The 19,285-nt window shown below is 37.4% G+C and overlaps 1 protein-coding gene across 3 annotated transcripts in view; it reads left to right on the forward strand.

The window, feature by feature from the left end:
• The window catches only part of LOC124171003 (actin, cytoplasmic-like), a 121,393-nt gene that overhangs the window by 68,248 nt on the left and 33,860 nt on the right, over positions 1-19,285 (forward strand). For all 3 annotated transcript variants that reach the window (XM_046550119.1, XM_046550120.1, XM_046550121.1), the window contains one exon: positions 11,167-11,345. In XM_046550119.1, coding sequence (XP_046406075.1) covers positions 11,167-11,345 — 179 coding nt within the window. The remainder of the gene's footprint in view (positions 1-11,166; positions 11,346-19,285) is intronic.

Here is a 19,285-nt window from a genome sequence, read left to right on the forward strand (position 1 = left end):
GCACCAGCAGTCAGTTCTCCTCGGAATTTTTCAGTTTTGTTACACCATATTGGCATAAAATCCATAGAGCCACTTGGTTTCACATGTGCCATAGAGCCACGAGGTTCGGCATCTCATCCGTAGAGAAAGGGAGAGACGCCGCACTGAACTCGGTACACTTGCCGCATATCTCTTATGCGGGATACACGCCGCACGGAATGAAAAATGATTTCAAATGAATTATAATACCTTTTTAGCTACGTTGTAACTGCTTTAGTGTGTATGCTAAAACTTTTTTGTTTAGTGTAGTATTTATACATTTTGTATGTATATTTTGAACACCACTATGCTAAGTTTGTAGGCAACAGCAAGTTGTAACTATTGCAAGGTAGCTTAAATTAATTTCCTAAATTTATTTTTCAACTTGTATTTTGGAATTCTAGAAAAAAATCTCCTAAATTAAGTCTCTGTTTACTGAATTTCTTTGATTCAACTTGCATTTTTCATTAAAAATTGGATTAATATAACCTATATGTTAGTTAAATTTATTGGTTTTACATGTGTATGTTTTTAATATAATGACATAAACATATTTTTACAACCTGCATTTCAGTTGCATTAAAATCCTAGTCATGTACTAATACTTAAAAATAGTAAAAATGTATCAAAAGTATTTGCATGCTTTATTTTCCTCAAAACTTCAATAATACGAAAATTTATCTGTTTCAATGGAGCTGCAGAATACAGAAATCAGTTTTTGTCGGTTTTAATAACATGCGGCGTATCACCCTTACGGGTGCGGCATGTCACCCGCAACATACGGGCGCGATTTCAGCCCGCGGGGTAGACGCCGCGAGGTACAGTTTTACAAAAATAATTATTACAGCTAAGGGAAGAATGATGCAAATATAAGTTTTGGTGTGTACGTCAGAAACAAGACCAGTCACCATATTTACTTCTTAGTTTAAACGAAAAAGTAAAATAGGGCAAAATATTGTTATTTTACAAAATGTGCGGCATTTCTTCCTAATTTCTCTACGCCCGTCTCTTGTGGCTGTCGGCCTAAATGGAGCTGTATGACGTATATTTATCATATTTTGGAATTTTCATGAAAATTTCTTGTAATTAATTTCTCATAATGGCCTCCTGAACTGACCATCCACGTCCAAATTCATCCTTCTCCCTTTTCCACGCCAGCCTGCCCTTGCGGGCCAGCTTAAATTCATTCTTTGAATTAAATACACCAAAGGATGAAGTTCGCCGTGAAAAAATATTTGACTTAGCCGGGATTCGAACCCGGATCTCCCGATTGCCGGTCAGGCGTGCTACCAGTTACACCACCAAGCCATCTTCTCAGAGCGAACTTCGGGATGGCTTTTACCGAACAAGATGTTGACGTCACAAGTCCACACTGTGGCACATGTGGCGAGGGTCGTGCTTACTAAGCCACTGTCGGGGAGAAAAACCCTTATTTCCCGCTGGTCTGCGGCGACGATTTTCAAAGCACTGAGGGAACAAGTGACTTTGTACGCAGTCACGCGCACGGGTGCAAAGTTAAATACACCAAAGGATGAAGTTCGCCGTGAAAAAATATTTGACTTAGCCGGGATTCGAACCCGGATCTCCCGATTGCCGGTCAGGTCCAGTTTACCATATGTTTTTTCGGCATATTTACATTGTTTGTCTTGATCTCCATCAACCTATCGCGCATTATCACGTCCTTGTTCTTTCCTTCGTGTTATTTCCGGGGTGGAGTCGGGTAGTGTTTTTAGTTTCTCTACTTTTGAAGGCGCCTGGGTGGTATGCAATTCCTATCACCAAGTCGTCGGTTTGTGGGTCTCTTTGGAGATATTATAGGCGCGCACGCGAAGAGCAGAAAAAATTGCTAACTGAATGGTGAAATGAAAAATTGCGTTGAAGAACCACGTTAATGATATGCATTATATATTTCCTCAGAAATGATGCATGTATCGTTCATGGCACCCTGTCATTCTTTTTCCTCATCATCGTCTGACGGTAACGATGATCCATAATTATGTGTGCCATAATTACTTACATTCAGCGGCCGAAGCAACGACAAAATGCATCAAAGCCGGCTCCCTTATGCTCCATCTCGTTTGGATGTAAACCTTTTTACCTTATCTTTCCATTTTCCTCGGCAATCTCTTTGGAAGTTATCTCTACGTTGATACTCTGCATTTTCGCTCTGATGTCTTTATGGGAATATACCTCCTGCGAGGCACGCTGGCGTTTAATAAGCTTTGATATGCATATCAAAAGTATGTCTCCTCATCCGCACTTCTGACTTCTAAGGTGTTTTAAACATTGTCTACATCATATACAGATTTGTGTGTAACTTTTCACAGGTTTTATTTAGTGATATCTCGTAGTATAAAAAAATAAATTCACTTAAACGAGATAGTTTAAAAGATATAAATACAGTTTTATTATGTTTTTTTTATGGAGCACGGTATGAATTATACTCTAAATCGACGGCGATCGTTGAGATATTCAAAGGAATATCTTAGTTATATGTTAAATATGATTTTTTATTATCCGAATGAAAGTCTAGGAATTTTAACCATTGAATGTATCCGCAAAATCTTCTTTCAGTTTTGGCGACGTGAAGTTCCAAATCATATTTTAAAGAAGACAAACACGTAACAAAATCCGTTCGTTCACATCCACTGCTGCGAGATCAATGATTGCAAAATTTTCCCCTTATCTGCCCTGCCATGTAGCACGGGTATTTTATAAATGTTGCTGTTATTATGGGTCCGCAAAGACCAGCGATTACCACCACCGTGTCAGCCACTTTAAGGTATAGTTTAAGGGTCAATTCACTAAGAAGTATTTTGGAAGAAATATCAGGATTCCTTCTCATGCGTGGAACCTTCCCTTATCTCAATTTTCCTTTTCAGCGCTTACGGCAGAGCAAACTAAGTTAACTCTTGGGAGTACATCTTCCCGAGATAATGCTAAGAGTACAAAGACATATTTATCAATTTTGAAAATCCTGGTGGCATTATTTCAAACTCTCGAGGTACAATGTCGGAGGGGTCGACATTTTATGTTTTCTAGATTAGCCATCCTGATTCCGACTGATTCAATGACTTTTACTTGAATTTACTTGAAAGTGGGTACAAATGTTACTTCTTTATCGAATATCTCATGAAGGTAAATGGATTTGGATTTTTCGCGCTGAAATGCATTATTTACCTGATCAAATTAGGATAACCCTCTTTGGCAAATATTTTAATGTTGAATTTGTGTGGCAATTACCGTTCAAAAATGCCAGAAATTTCGCTCTAGATACCCAGGTACATTATTTATATTTTTCAGCTAAGTAGTCATTAGACATTCAAAACCTGGATCAAACGTTAAAAAAATGATTTGCTTTTCTTCCGAGTAAGGATTCGGTATTTTGTCACTTGATAAGGAAATGTCCTCTTTACTTTGGGATTTATTTGTTTACATTTAAAAAGATAAAAACCAAGACTTTCGTAAAAGGTTACAAATTTTACCCTGGAAATTATAAGTCCCTTTCTGTAGTTGTTTCCTTTCTTTTAACAAAATATCCCACCATCGAGCATTGTATGTGAAACGCTGAAACCGATTGAAAACAGGCATTGGAGTACGGATTTGAGAATCGTATAATCCCATGTGAATAATCCTCTCGAGGAACCGCGTTACACGTCCTCTTATTTGTTATCTTTATAATTTATGATAGCTACTTAAGAGATTAACATACAAGTGTTTCCTGACCTCGTAATAATAAGAAATTCGCGCGTGGAAGTGCTCTGCTTACGAAATGGAGCGCCATATCGCCTCATCTGTGCTGTGGAAACGAATTTAAATTCCTCGCTTGAAGGGTGATAATTCTGATTCTCGATAACGTCGGACAGCGTTAAAAACGCATGTGAATAGTTTGCGTGCCTTCTTTGAAGAAAATATGGTCCATTATATGCCGAGCAGGGAGGTTGTTGGGTGAAAATTATTCTTCACCGCCCGCGCCTTAAGATACTTCAAATGACGTTTCCATCCAGTTTGCCTCCCTTAAGTTCTAGTAATTGTGAGGCATGCATACATTGCAACGTCTGAAAAATGGCGGTAGGCCCCGATTGTGATGCGTATCATTTATACCCGTACTCCATCACTGGAAGTTCATTTTTTCAGTGGTGCTGATTTTTATTTTGGTGATATGAAATGAGTTTTTAAATAATTAATCGCTCTCATATAGTTACGCATCATTTAGCGAATAGAATGACTTAATAATTGATTTGTGCATACATGCTTAAATATTTTTTTATCGAAAACATAATGAACTTTGTAACTAAAATACATCTGATAATGTATTTGATTGCGTATTACTTTAAAAACAAAACACAGCCATCTGAAATGAAATTTTGTGCGCGTGCGCTGTGAAATTTTGTGCGCGTTGCGCTATTTTAATGCGATCAGAAAACTCAAATCTAATAAAATTACATGAATTTAAACCATAAATTCTCAGAAGCATACAATATTGATGAAATTACAGTTCAATTGCCATAAATTCGCGTTTATTTCATTCCATACGTATGATTCTCATGCATTTTCTAATATTTTTACCCTTAACTGGAATTTTTTTCTAAATTTCTACTATTTTTGTCTCTTTCTGTAATTTATTTGACTTTAACTAATCCGAGGAGCTGCTTGAGCTGAAATAAATTCGATAAATTTATAGAGAGCAAATATATCCTCAATGCCTGAAATTGAACTTTTATTTCAGTTGCATGTTCAGTTGTATTGAATATGTGAGACGTTTCCTTGTAAGGGTGTAAATAAACTAGTAGGGACTGACTAGACATAGTTTATTAGCTCGTAGAAAATGGCATTGAATATATTTGAACCAGACAGGACCTCTGCGTCTTCATTTCACACCAGATGTGAATTTTTGTGTTCCTGGATATCGCTTTTGAGGAGCGTGTTCGTGTATTCATTGGTTGCAGCTACCTTAGGATAAGAGCTCTTTTTATTGTAAGATGATTTGGCGGGTGGTGTGCCATTTGGAGGGTGCAAGTGGTCGAAGCCATTCGGAGGACTCGGGAAATATGAGAAGATGCTCCGCCTCATAAGCGGTGACTTCCGGAAGCCCTTTCCTCTTCATCCTCTGGGGCTTCCCTGGTTCGCGGCGCCGCCGTCAGCCGCCTCGCGCCGCCACGTGCCACCGAACCAGTTTGACGCGCGCAGTCTACGTCGCTGCTTGAGAGGTTCATTGCCTGTGGTTTGCGCTCTCTTCGCTCCATTATACACGGAAAGACTTATTGCCCGTGATTGAAGCATTGCGTTTTAGGATTGGCGAAGAGGTGGTGATAATCCGTAGGAATCAAGGTATGGATTTTTGAAATTGACGGTGCTCCGGGGTTAGCAGCGAGTGTTACAGGAAGTTATTTCGGGTCTTCCACCAGTATAAGCTTTTTATCGCTGTGGACGTTTCTGAATCCGAATTGGGCTTTTTCAAGAGACCCGAAATGACTTCTTGAATATTACTCTCCAGGAAAATAAATGAATTGTACATCATGTGAAACCTGTAGCATACCTGACTGGCGACCGAGAGATTCGGGATCGTATCCTGATTGAGTCAAATGAATTATTCTCAGTGAATTTCTGTCTTTGGTGAGAATAGCATGAGAAAACTGACCGAAAAGGATTCTTGGTATTCCTGTTATAAATTATGGGTAGAGGACCTAGGATGGCTTCATTGGCATCGTTAAACTGAGCTGTTCAGCTCATGACACGTAGTGGGATGTATGAAGACTGTTGAGTGAGCAAGATCTCAAGGTATGGATGTCTCAAATTGGTCCAAATTGCTGCGTGGACTAAATCGACTACCAAATTGGTTGTGTCCAGTGTCCACCGATATTCCAAAAATTCTGTCGATCTTCTGTTTCGCGAAGGAGTCGCAACGAAGACTTCAATATCGCTTCGTCATCAGTGACAAATGTATTCTCCCAGCATTCCTTAGTTAGGGATCCATATATATATATATAAGTAGTATATGGTTTAATAGCGAGTACATGTTTATGTTGTTTCCTCTTAGCAGAAGATGAAGGTTCACTGAATAAAAGACAATATCTCGATGGATAAATTGAGAAATTTCGTTGTAAATTTGAAAAATATCCAGTATGTAAGTCTAATTCAATCAATTAAAAAATCTATTTTTATTTTTTCAAAAGATTTATCCTTTGTTCAGAAAACAAGTGCTTGAAGGAATGTGAAGTTTTTACCTAAATTCGCAGAATTGATAGATGCCATTCGAGTGATAACACTATAGTGGTATTAGTATCGATGACAGAAAAAAATTAATCAATTTTTGTGTGAGTAGTAAAGTGCTCTTGGTAGCTAGTCAAGATTCGATGTAAAATAACGCTAGTTTGATGGTAATTCAGTGCTCTTAATTTCGTAGTAGCTTCTGGAAAGGAATTGGATGTATGAGGACTTCGTTTGCCATTGTTTAGTATTTAATTTGCTTAAATATTTTCATGGTGGTGAGTGGATTCGAAAAGGGCAATTGTTGGGCTTGTTGTGCTGCTATAACTTTGCATATCGACTGCATAAGAGACTTAAAACTTCCACTCTCTGTGGAGGCCATAGCAATGAACCTTACGTCATTGATATTTATCAGCTCTCCAACGGCATTGAACTTATACTTCGGATGCATGCAAAGTATTGTGAGCGTCTGAAACGTTTCATAGTACGGGATTAATGAGCAAGTAGGGATTGTCTTGTCATAGTTTACTTATAACATTGAATAACACGTAGAAAATAGATATTGAATTCATTTGGATCAGTCAGGACCTCTCTGTCTTCAGTATGAAACCAACTCAAGTGTGCGAATAGAAATAGTTTTTGTGATTGTGGATCTGACTTTTGTCCTTGTTGTCGCTGGTTGCAGCTACGTAAGGATGAAAGCTCGCGAGTCGGGTGACTTTACATCACGTGGAATGCCTAAGTATTAAATGACCATTTTACTATTTTTATTTGTTGGAAAAAATTCATGATTTTATGAAGTTATCGTTTGATTGTTATTTTCACTTGAGTCCGTAATTTTCTGTGGAGTTAATCGTGACTCCTCAAATGTCATGGATATGAGATTTTTACACTTTTTAAGGCATTGTTTTAAAGAAATGAAATTGATTATTGAACCTATTTTGTCAATGAGATGCTTTTACATCATTTACATCCACGTTAGTTTGCGAGTCAATTTTTTTCGATTGGTTAATTGAGTAAAGTATGTAGGTACCTTCTCGCTACTTTTTATCGTATGGAATGTCGCGCCTGGAAAGCAATTAGATAGGTATAGTAGTCGCATTTAAAGTTCAGGCGCGAGTTTTCGGTGTACTTTGTTGGTCTATTCTCATAAATGGCAAAGAAATAGATATACAAAGAATAGACAAAGTTAAGTTTGAATTAATTATCTTCCTTGGCAGTGTTTCGAAGTGTGACATCATTCTCACTTCTCGTTACATATCACATTACAGATTTATACCAGCCGAGTTGAGGAGGGGCGATTTGAGCAAGCCATTGAAATCGCCTGTCCTTTTGAGGTTACAGTGGAGGATAACGAGGAATGAAGACCCGAGTGCAGACCGTGAATCAGCCTGAGCGATAGCACAGCGAGACGTCAAAAGCTTGTCACCCCCTTTCCTTAAAATAGTCGTAGAGTTTCTATATTTCGCCGCAAATTTCACGAAAAGTGAGAATCATAGAAATTAAATAAACAAGTCTTCTCATTCTCCAATTCAACAGATTATTTGTATTCATGTTTTATACCGGTTGAGGTAGGTTCACATTTAGCATTTAGCGAACCACCTCGACCTCTCGAGTTGGACTTTCCTCTTCAATTCACAATAAGGCCTATTCCCTTTCATTCTATCTATAAATCTCATTCTCTTACTCTCTCTGCCCTATTCGCCTCGCCAGATCCAAACCCTTTTGCCTCCTCCGCATCTTATAAAAATATTTCTCTTCTCGCCGCCCATGTCTAGCACTTCGTCGTTCCTTTTCTTATAAGACACGGTTTCAGGCGTTATTTTGTGGAATTCCTTCATTTTCAAATGAAATAAAATAACTATGTTTTATTCCACACTTTATTTTAAATAGCACGACCCGGGTTTCAACATCTAGTGTTATCATCAGGTCTGATGATAACACTAGATGTACCCGGGTCGTGCTATTTAAAATAAAGTGTGGAATAAAACATAGTTATTTTATTTCGTTCGTTTCCTCCCCATCCACTTCATCCTCTCCATTCCTCCACACCCACATCTAGAACTCCTCCTATCCTTTATCGTCCTGCGTCAGCGTCCACGTTTCGTCGCCGTGAACCCTTTCTAACCCAAAGGTACTTCGGGGAAAAATCAAATTTCAATTTTTTTCATCTCGAATGCTTGAAAATTTTGCACTCAATCATGATTATTATGGGAGCTAAATATTTCGTAATTAAGCTTTACACCACAAAGTAATACGTAGTTTAGATATTTATGAAATAGAGGTGAAAATTTATGCATTTTTGATGTTGCTTAGAAGCAATCTTCGTCAGACTTTTCACTCTATTACATAACGAGCCTCTCGTCAACTCCTTCCTATTCACAAACGCCTCCTTTTCCAATGTTACAATCTTCCTGATATCTTTACTTATATGTCCGTTACTTGGCCGTATAATTATTTTTGTGCGAGGCCAACCTAATCGTTGCAGAGATGTTGTCAGGCTCCTTGGACTCACGATTAGTTACTTGTATCACCGTTGGTTCTTCACTGCAAACAAACAATCAGTAAATTGGCCTACCTCGTTAAGATCTCTAGTACTGCGGAATTACTATGTTCGGGCTTCCTTCCACATGTGTGGTGAAAGAGCCAGCGTGAAAGAAAATCGTTAACCAGAAGTATTTCTAGAATCACCGTGGAAGCCTTCGCAATAGCTGTCAGGAAAGATTAAAGAGATTCTTTGTAATGAGAATGGGGGAGCGAACCTCTATTGGAAAACCTATTGGCGTTTGAAGGATTTGCTTAAGCTAGTTGTTAGACAAGCCTTAGACCTGATTGTATCGTAAAAATATTAGTATTGTTCGACAATTTGACCATGGAAGGTCTGGGTATGTTAGCTGGATGAAGAAATGAAATACGTTTTCGTGACAACAGCAGAGAGCTACTTAATATTTATGATGAAAAAGTGCAGGGAGACATTAAACGCTGAAGAATACTTGAATTAATTACCTTATATTTGTAGATGTACGACTTTGCGGTAAATAGTATGACATGTGAATTATTATATTTCGATTAGTACCGCGCCAATAAGAGCTTCACATCACCATGAAAAATAATCTTGAAAAAATGTAATATATGCTTTTATAATCAAGTATTCAAATTTTAACCTGCCTAGCGAAAAATATCGGCTGCTGACTTTGAAAAGTAGATCAGTGAAGTAGCTTTATATATTTGCTCGATTCCATTCGGAATCTCAATACATGACTGCGACAGGCAAGGACTAAATTGTAATGGGATCTGTTAAGCTGCTCACAACCACTGCTAGTCAGGCAGAGGTCCAAAGGTAGAGCGGCAGGTAGAAGAGTAGCTGGTGGAAATTCTCCGACGAATTGTTCAGGGAGCTCTCCTAGACCTTAACTTGAACAGAATAGAATAATAGACCCCTGTATTATTACACTTGCCATTAAAATATGTTAAATTTTGCACATTTTCATGCAGCAAGGAATCCGTAGTACTTTATATTTGTAATTCGTGAAGTGCAAGCATATGAAAATTATTATTCTTAATGTTTTACTAAAGGATACTTGACAAATAAGAATAACCTATGGTTCAGAGTTATCATGGTCTACATAAAAATCTTCTGACTCGGGCGTATGATTTTATTCACAGGGGAAACGTGTTCACATCCCAGATGATAAGGCATGGCCGAGTGTTATCCAGTTCTTGAGGGAATCTTTTTCGACTTAATGCATTCCTTAGCACCAGAACGCATCACTCCTGCTCGACCGGTCTTTATCCATGAGCTATTACTTGTTTAAAACTTAAGATAGCGTCTTCAAATTTTTATTATTTATTAAGTATACCCTTCTCAACATTCAATGTGTCAAAAATTTTAAAAATTTCCCTATTTTTTTGCAATGAAATTTTTAAAATTATAGATGTAGAAAATTATTTGCTTTTTATTTGCTGCGTATGTCAGTATTGATGACATTTTCTTCTTCTAAACGGAAAATGACACAGAGGTAGTCTCCTGAAAGCCTTCCATTGATTCGTGTATGAACTGGTGGAGAGGATTCGCTGTAACATAATTAAGTTTTGTTTATTCGAATAATTTATGCGTTTTTCTTATTGTGGAGTACGCTTGTGGATTTATTGGACGAAAGCCCTTAATATTACTTTGATTTGCGTACAAAAAACTCATCTAATTCTGAAAAAGTTCTCGCGGAATTATATTCGTAATACGTTCTAGGTCGTGGTTGCCAGTATGCTTGTATACAGAATCAAATGACTTGCGTCTTAGGATCATAATTTTCGTTTATACCATCTTCACTCGACAGCTATCGATTCAAATGGAGTATGGTAGCCTTGTGTATAGAGGCTATAGTCAAAGAGTCTTGAGTTAAAATCCTGGGTGATGCCTTTGGATCCCCTAAAATTAAATCCTCGTAGTATGGAATGCTACAGGGTAGTGAACTACGTACCCTAGAAATGTGAGTATCACACGCCAATGGCTCAGTCATGTGTCAGCTCTATCCTTATCTATCCAAACCTACCTTCGGATTTGAAGCACTGAGGGGGTCGATCAACAAGCTTCTCATCACTCTTTGTCTCATCTCTATTAACTCTTGAAGACAAAGCATGGCAAAAGTGTTTTATCCATGAATGGGGTCTTTAATACGGTGAGGTAACCTCGCGATAACAGGAAATCCTGATTGAAATGCCAAGGTCGGGATGCAATCACCACCAGTGGTCACGCTTGGGCCTGATGATTTTCTAAATTGCCCGCTCTCTTGTATCAATGAGTGTTTGACCTTTAACCTACTGCTCGGCGGTTTTGGACGGCGATCCCTCACAATCAGTGGGTCGAATCAGGTTTTACCTCCAAACATCGGTCATCAATGTAATGAATGTGCCTAACTTTTTTTCTCTCTCTGTTTTCAGGCGCCCTCTACTCTGATTTTTGGAGGAAATCAGTTTTAAATGAAAAGAACACGGCTCCAGACTTCGTTGATTCATCGAGTTTGTACAGAAGAAAGAATCTCAAAGATGAACCTCGGGAGAATGGTAGTCATGAGGAAAGAATTTCGGCGTTGAAAAACATGAGAAGAGACTTTTCTAAGGTAAACGCTGCGCCATATCTTAGTCTCTACGTCTAGAATATGCGTGTATTTTTTCCAGGGTATTAAAACTTTATTATTTTATTCAGGCATCATTACTCGATGCGACCAAGAACTGCGAAGGAAGTATTAGATGCTAAGATCTCAAATTAAAGTAAAATATTTATAATTCTTAATTTTACTTATTCTTTTTAAAATGGTAGATTTAGCGAACGACTTTAAAATGCATTAGATTGAGGACTAGAAATAGTTATTTTAATCGCAAATTTAATGGTTTGAATAAATTCTCTATTGAAATTTATTCACTCCCGAAAATTAAATCATCGAAAGTATCTTTTACGAAAGAAATACTTTCATAAAATATATTTCAGAACTAATTTTTATCTTAATAACTTGGAAAAAAACTAACCTTTTGATGGTGCGCGAAAAAGAGTTTTTTTTTAAAGGTCATCGATTTACTCATCAATAAACCGTTTAAAACAAATTTTTATTTTTTCCAGTTGTTTAGGTAGAGCCCTCCTTCAAAACACCCCATAACGTACCCTTTGCAGCGTACTGCCGTCACCGTAAATTACCACGGGACGATGTTGGTATTACGCTGTTGATGATATCCTATAATTGATATCCCGATAATTATTAGAGTGGCGAATTTATAAAATGGTATTCATTCGTAATAAAAAACGGCGCTTATTTGTGGTTTGAAATTTAAAAATTATCAAAATCGAAAAACCTGCTAAATTGGGTAAATGGATGTTTTAAAGGCCGAAATTTCTAAAAATCGCCTAAAACCCGAAATTGTGCTAAAAAAATCGAGAAAAATTTCGTCTCCACTGCTATGCTCCTATTTTTATATCGGGTATATTTCCATTCCGTTTCTTTTTCGTTTCAATTCCGTTCCTTTTCAGTTTCAATTCCGTTCATTTTCACTTTCCCTATGATTCCTTCCCGTCTCCGTCAGCCTCCTTCCTGTCTTCCGCTTCCCTGTCTCAATTGATTCCTATCTTCCGCGTTGCTTGCTAATTAGACAGCAGTTTCGTGGCGCATCATGGGAATGCCCTCGGGTCAAGGATTTTGTTGCAGGATTCTTGTCATTCTTATAAAGGCATGTCTCTAAAAGCATTCAGTACAATCGCATTATTGCACTTACCTTTCCAGACCATAATTAGAGAAGCAAGAACGTTTAATTCATTGATACTGTTGACTTGAGGACTCGAGCAGAGTACCTAGTTGACGAAACTGTTGTCCGTCAAAGAATCATACGTGGGGGCAACTCTCAATATGCACTTGTCAGCATAATGGGACAAAAAAATCTCCCTCAAAGGACTTCTCCCTCAGAGATCTCTCCCTCAGAAATCTCCCTTAGAGGACGCATCACTCCCATTCGACTGTTCGTATTTTGTCTCCTCCAGTGACGTATTACACATTTACAACTTTTGTTGTCATTTTAATTTTTTTGATTTTATAGAGTATACATTTGTCTGCATTTGAAATTTTTATCTCAAATATAGAATGCTAGGTAATTCGTGCGAAAACTTCTCACTTTCACGCTATCAGTGGATGAGTATGTTAAGGAAACGCTGTAATTGGGTTTTACATAGAGAAGAAAGTGTATCATAAAGTACTTTCTTTATCATTATTTTCTTGTAAAAATATGCAAAACATATGAATACAATATAGGCTAGAGAGTTTGGTACAAGTGGGAAAAATCATGACGTCTGTTACTGAATAAAGGCACGAAATTCACAAAACTTTTTTAAGTTCCTTAAACACCATTTCTCTTTTCATCATCATCATTAGTCAAACAATCCTAAGACTGTTGATGAAGTCTTCTCGGGAAATCAGCCGGGTCGGGATGGACACTGCTACCAACGTTTCAATAAGAATCTCAAATTATAAAATGAGTTTTAATTTAAAATAAGAATCCCAAATAATAAAATGAATAGAGAGGCGGGTTTCAATCTCAGCAAATCATGGAATCCCATGATCAAAAGAATGAGTAAGCTCAGAGGAGGAAGGACACCTGAAACTGACCAATCACAGACCATTTGTATAGACCAACTGTGTATATAAGCCCGGCACTAACCAGGTCCATCATTCGCCCTGAAGACGATGGCAGAGAAGGCCATTGTAACGTTGGCAGCAATGTCCACCCTGACCCGGCTGATTTCCCGAGAAGACTTCATCAACAAGATTCGCCGGGAAAGCACCAAATCCTTCATAATCCTAAGACTGGTTTGACGCTGCTCTCTATTCCGCTCTCCTATCCGCTAGCTTATTCATATCGACCTATTTCTTTTCTTTTACACCCTGTCCTACGTCAATCATACTGGGCCATCCCTGGCCCTTCTTCGCTTTCACCTATCCTACGATTGTTTTCATCAGGCCGACTAAGTCGTCCTGTCTTCTGCTTAAGGTTTTTAGAAGACTTCCCTTTTCCCCCACTCTTCTTAGAACTTCCTAAATACTTATACTGTCGATCCATTTTATCTTCATCATTTTTCGGTAGCACCACATTTCGAATGCTTCCACTCTTGACTTCTCTGCTGCTGTCAACGTCTAAGTCTCGCTTCCATAGAGAAACATGCTCCATATATAGTATTTGATGAAATGTTTCCTTACTTCTATGCTTGTATTCTCAGATGTAAGAGGATTTTTCTTTTTGTAGATAGCCCTCTTCGCCTACGCTGTTCTACTATTTCTTTCTTGCTTCGTTCTTCGTTGGTAATTCGGCTTCCGAGGTAAGAAAACTCTTTCACCTCTTCAAGCTTAATTTCTCTTTTAGAGAACATTTAACATTCTTCACACTTCTTAGATTTTATTTTTAATATTTTTGCCTGCTTATGTTACGTTTCTTTGGTTTAGTTATCGATTCAACTGGTTTTTAAACTTTTTTATGTTTAAATAAAAAAATCTGTGGAGTCGATATACCTCGAGCGAGTAATCGACATGGAAAAATCGAAACTCTTAAGTCAGGTTAATGGGCAAATAGTGAAATTTGAGGTTGAGATTGTATTTTTCGTCGGAAGCCGGTGATTCGACATTTAAAATGATACCTCATTTATCACTGTAGGCAGGGGCGGATCCAGGATTTTTTCTGGAGGAGCGCAAGAGTCTGATAGTTCTTTTCATATTTGAGATTAAAAACAAAATACAGCAATTACTGTAGAAAATTCTCTGTATTTTTATATGAAAGTTATTAATATTAAATTAAATGATTGAGACTCCGTAATTCACAAAGTAAAACGAACGTAATGGTAACCGTGTTAAAAATCTTAACTATTTTTTAAGCGTTTGTGGGGGACACGTGCTCCCGTGCCCCCCCCCCCCCCCTAAATCCGCCTGTGACTGTAGGTACAGTATTAACCGAGTATATACGGAATGACAGAAAAAGACCTTTACAATATATGTGATTACATTCCAGAAAATGCCGGGGTAAAACTTTAACATTTTAGATGCAGAAAAATGTTGAAAAGGGTCTACTTCATATTCCATGAAAATGTCAAGATGATGTAGAAGTTTTATGAGAGTTATGTGTCACAAAAAATAACATGTTGAGCGGAATGATGCCTCCTCTGAAAAGACTAGAAAACGATGCGCTTTTGTTCATTCCCCCCTAAGAGAAATATCAATTTATTTATATATTTGGCAGTGGCATATTGCTTTAGAATAAACGTATAACTGATTTCCTCGAGTATTTGACCTAAATTCTACCTGTACCCTGTGTAGCATACATAACCTGACTTTCTTCCAAGCGTATGGAGTTCCCTGTTTCGGAGGTAAGTGGGTCTGTAACCCGCCCCATTGTAGTACATGGCTTGTATTCTCCTCTGCGCTAGAAGTTGATTCAGCAGGGCTGGAATTCATTCCAGAAGGTGATATTCGTAGCAGGTCTTGTCTAGACTCGAACCAAAGTCTATGGAAAATAAACTTAATTAATATATAAGTTAATTCAGATAGGGAAGATGAGGCTGCGATTAAAATACTAAATTTATGTTTTCAGTTGTTAATTAAACCACAGCTTTGCTTATTGCTTCCGTAAAAAATACGTAAAAAGTTCCACAGAATAGAATATTCACGTTGCATTTTAACGGTTTTTATCATAGAGGCATCACTTTCCTCGTACCATTAATTTTGAATATAGAGACAGTGACCTGCATCATCATCAACTCGGCTCCCTAACTCAGGAATTCCACCTTTAGTTTGGTTTCTAATGGTGAGGGTAGAGCTCTCTCGGAAGGCGTGTGCGACTCAAACATGATGTTTTTTGAAATTTTGTTTAGGTTGCGTTTGCATGAAATTTAACCCTGCAGATTTTTGGAATATGTATGCTCAGAGTAATAATTTTCACCAAAGCATAATTACTTATATGGAGAAAATTATTTGCATCCTATGAGTATGCACATTAATTTGACGAGTTTTGAATCTCTTAAAAACTCGTCTCTTTTGTTGTTTGTTTCCTTTAGCCGGTATTCTACTTGAAATAGTCTTCTGTGGATGATTACAGGAATTTATATAGAATTTTTTACAATACTAGGTATAAAAAATGAGTGCAGCAATGTATGATCGACCTAATCTGGTGGTTCTTTACCATTCCCGAACTCGTTGAGACTGGGCATAGTTTAGCAACATTCAACGCTTAAACAACATGATTATCAGATTCCCGACAGTATATTCTCCAGTCTTTGCACTACTTGTATTATATTTCTCTTTACAATGTAAGTAGTGAGGAATAGGTAACAGGTGTTTTTCGTGAGAGGTTTTTAGGTGACTGGCGGGTGAGAGGGCTGAAGTGACAGCTAAGTGCAGGAGAAAGGCTTTTAGTGCGTATCGATATTACTCATTCTCCTTGATAACGTTATCTCTTTCCCAGTATCCCGCTTACCTTTTCGTCCTCCTCCTCGATCGATTATCGTACCCACCTGTCATAATTCTGTATCATTGAATGTTTATTATTATTTTTATGCTTTTCGCATACTCGAGAAAGCGTATGCTTTGGCTATACAAAAATTAAAGTTTTTGCACTTTAAGTAAGCAAAGGGGGCCGCGCCTAAAGTTTTGAAATGTCTGAACTCTTAAGGGCGCAAACAGGTATTTTTAAGGTCAAGAATTCCTCTATTTAAGTTATCTCGTGGATTCATATATTCTTAAAGCAGAATATTTTACTTAATGCTAGGGGTTAATGTTAAGTAATGAAAAGTATGTGCCACATTATCCTACTCTCAGTTATTTGATTAAATGCCGAGCCCCATTCTGGCTGTTCTCAATCATTGGATACAGAGTAATGAAGCGTAATAGTCCGCGCCTAAAATTTATTGCTATGTATCGTATTTATTACTCGTAAGTACAGGTGCTTATTGTTTACTGTGTCACTGACTAGTTCAGGGAGAAAATGTTTCTTCAGACTCTACGCAGATTTCATATATGCGTAGGATATGTTGTACCTTTCGAGGGTTGGTTCTCTCCGGTTGAATTCAACGATTTATTTTAAGATTTGTAAAAATGTGTAATGCTTTCGCCATTTGGAATTTGAATAATGGCTTGAAATTATAATTCCGTTTCAAAGATTTCCAAAACTTTTGTCATCACTTCTTTTAGAAAATATACTACGAGAATTAACTCACTCAAAAGGTGTAAAATCCTCGAAAAAATCGATTGGCAAATGGATCAAAAATGTTCGCGGGTCACTTTTACTTGTCCTTGGACTCCCGATGGTCAGGCTTACGGAAAGTTCCCCCACCCCTATCCTATTGTTGAGTAGAGTGACACAGAGTGCTCCTGTGTTACCAAATCGAAATCGCCAAGCCTCGTTCAAATTACCCACGGAAATTAAGGATTACCTGGATCAGCAAGCATGACTCTGAAATCTGGGGAAAACATTGTTTTTGCGATTGGAAATAATGAAAAAAATCCACGAAAATGAATTTATTTTGCTGTGCCATTTAACTGTATAGAATAATGCAATTGAATCAATTATGTGCGATTTAGTTCTCAGCTCTTCTTTTATACGTCTTTCGTCGGCTATAAACTAGTTCTGAGTTCCGTAGCTTTGTGGGTTCGATAAAATTTTTTGTGTGTTAACATTTTCAGAACTTTGAATCGCAAATGGAGCGTGAGTTATTTGCCTATGGCAGCGGCTTTTTTCTCTTCGTCTGGAAATGTGCGTCAGTGAGCAATCGAAACCACAGCCTTGGAAAATGGAAGGTTTGTCCACGAATATTAAAAAGAGGATCCACAAGTCGGCCTTTAAATGTGTTTTCACCCACTGCGCATTTAAATGGGTTTACTAAAGTCGCCGCTCGTGTCGCTGACGGACAAAGTGATCCGAGTTTCACGGGGAAATTAGGTATAGTTAGGGGTGTTAACCGAAACGCACACACATGATGATGTGATCTATCAAATTCATAAAAAAACCAATGCTATTTCTCGTAATTACAAACATAATGCAGCAAAATATTGGAAAAAGTGGATCGCATTGCACTCATCACCGCACAGTGGTCCCAAATCGAAAAAAGCTGGTCGAAATTAATAACGTCGTAATTTTACTTAAATTAGCCACAAAAGTGAAAGTCTCTTACTAATTTTGATCACCTGAATCTGATTTTGGAATTATTTTTACGATATCTCTTCATTTTAGCATTTTTTGAGCTGTTATTATTTAAACAATATTTAGAAAATATCGATATAGATGTCATTGCGATTGTCGATAACTTGGTGTTCATGACGAGCTTAAAACAGTATAATTTTAAGGTAAAATAAACAGAAATTGTAGCTAAAAGCCATGAAATTGAAAAACTTTCGATATGAAATTGGTGAGATTCTAACCCGCGTCACCATACCAAAATCGGAAAAAATACTCTTATTCATTTTTGGCTTCCATGTATTTGATAATTCACATTAGATGAAATAAAATGACTGATATTAAGAGCGTTGAGGAGAATAATGTTTGAATTTCAATAAATTCGCTTTCATTTATCACAAAAAATGAATTTTGAAAGAATCGTCGTCCGACGTCAACCCATCGGACTCATTGTCGCTCTACGAATCACTTAAAATTAGCAAATTTTCACCTCACCTGAAAGGCTGACCTCGTTTTCTTGGAACTCCAGATGTAATTACAATGTATGATTCAGATATTAAAAGGAGTCTTCGTGGGATATCTTCATAATTTAACATTCTTGAGGATTTTCTTGTACGCTGCTCTCGGAATTTCGTCATGTCTATGTTCTTGGCCTCCAATGCTTCCTCCGTTAAAACTACAATTTTAAGAAAGTATTCTTTGGCAATTCCTGTACCATGGGCAGCATGTTATACCAACCATAAAGGTCAATGTACAGCTCAGCTATTTCCATGCAATATTGGCTGAAGGCTTCATTATTTATCCTATAGCCACAGGATAGGGATTTTCATATCAATGAAAGTCGATGGATAACTCTTTCATCGATATCTATCATGAAAATTGCAAATCACATTAATAATTAAATTTCATGCATATAAAGCACCTGTTCGTAGATTTTCCAAAATTTTGGAAACAGGTACAATATTTCTTACTTATTGGTTATAATTTTATATTTACACGTAATTTCATCTTGTCTGAAAAGAAATCCTGAATTAATACTCCACTTAAAAAAAATTGATGATTGAGAGTAATGAATGATTATTTTTACACACTGCAAATATTCACCGACTGTGCATGCACGGTAATCATTTGCACTCAAGATGAGAGAGGGAGATATTGATATACTTCTGGAGGGAATTTCAATTCCTTCTGAAACCAGCTCTTGAACGTCTCTTTGAAATGCTTATCTGTCCTCGAGCTTTGATTCCACTTTCTCAGGTATTTCGGGAAAAAAATTGCATAAAACGCGTCAGAATATTTTTGGTATGCTTGATTTCATTCACTCGAAATCTTGTTTCCAAATATTCCACGACATATTCCTTCTTCT

Source organism: Ischnura elegans, chromosome X (assembly GCF_921293095.1).
Source record: "Ischnura elegans chromosome X, ioIscEleg1.1, whole genome shotgun sequence".
NCBI lineage: Eukaryota > Metazoa > Arthropoda > Insecta > Odonata > Coenagrionidae > Ischnura > Ischnura elegans.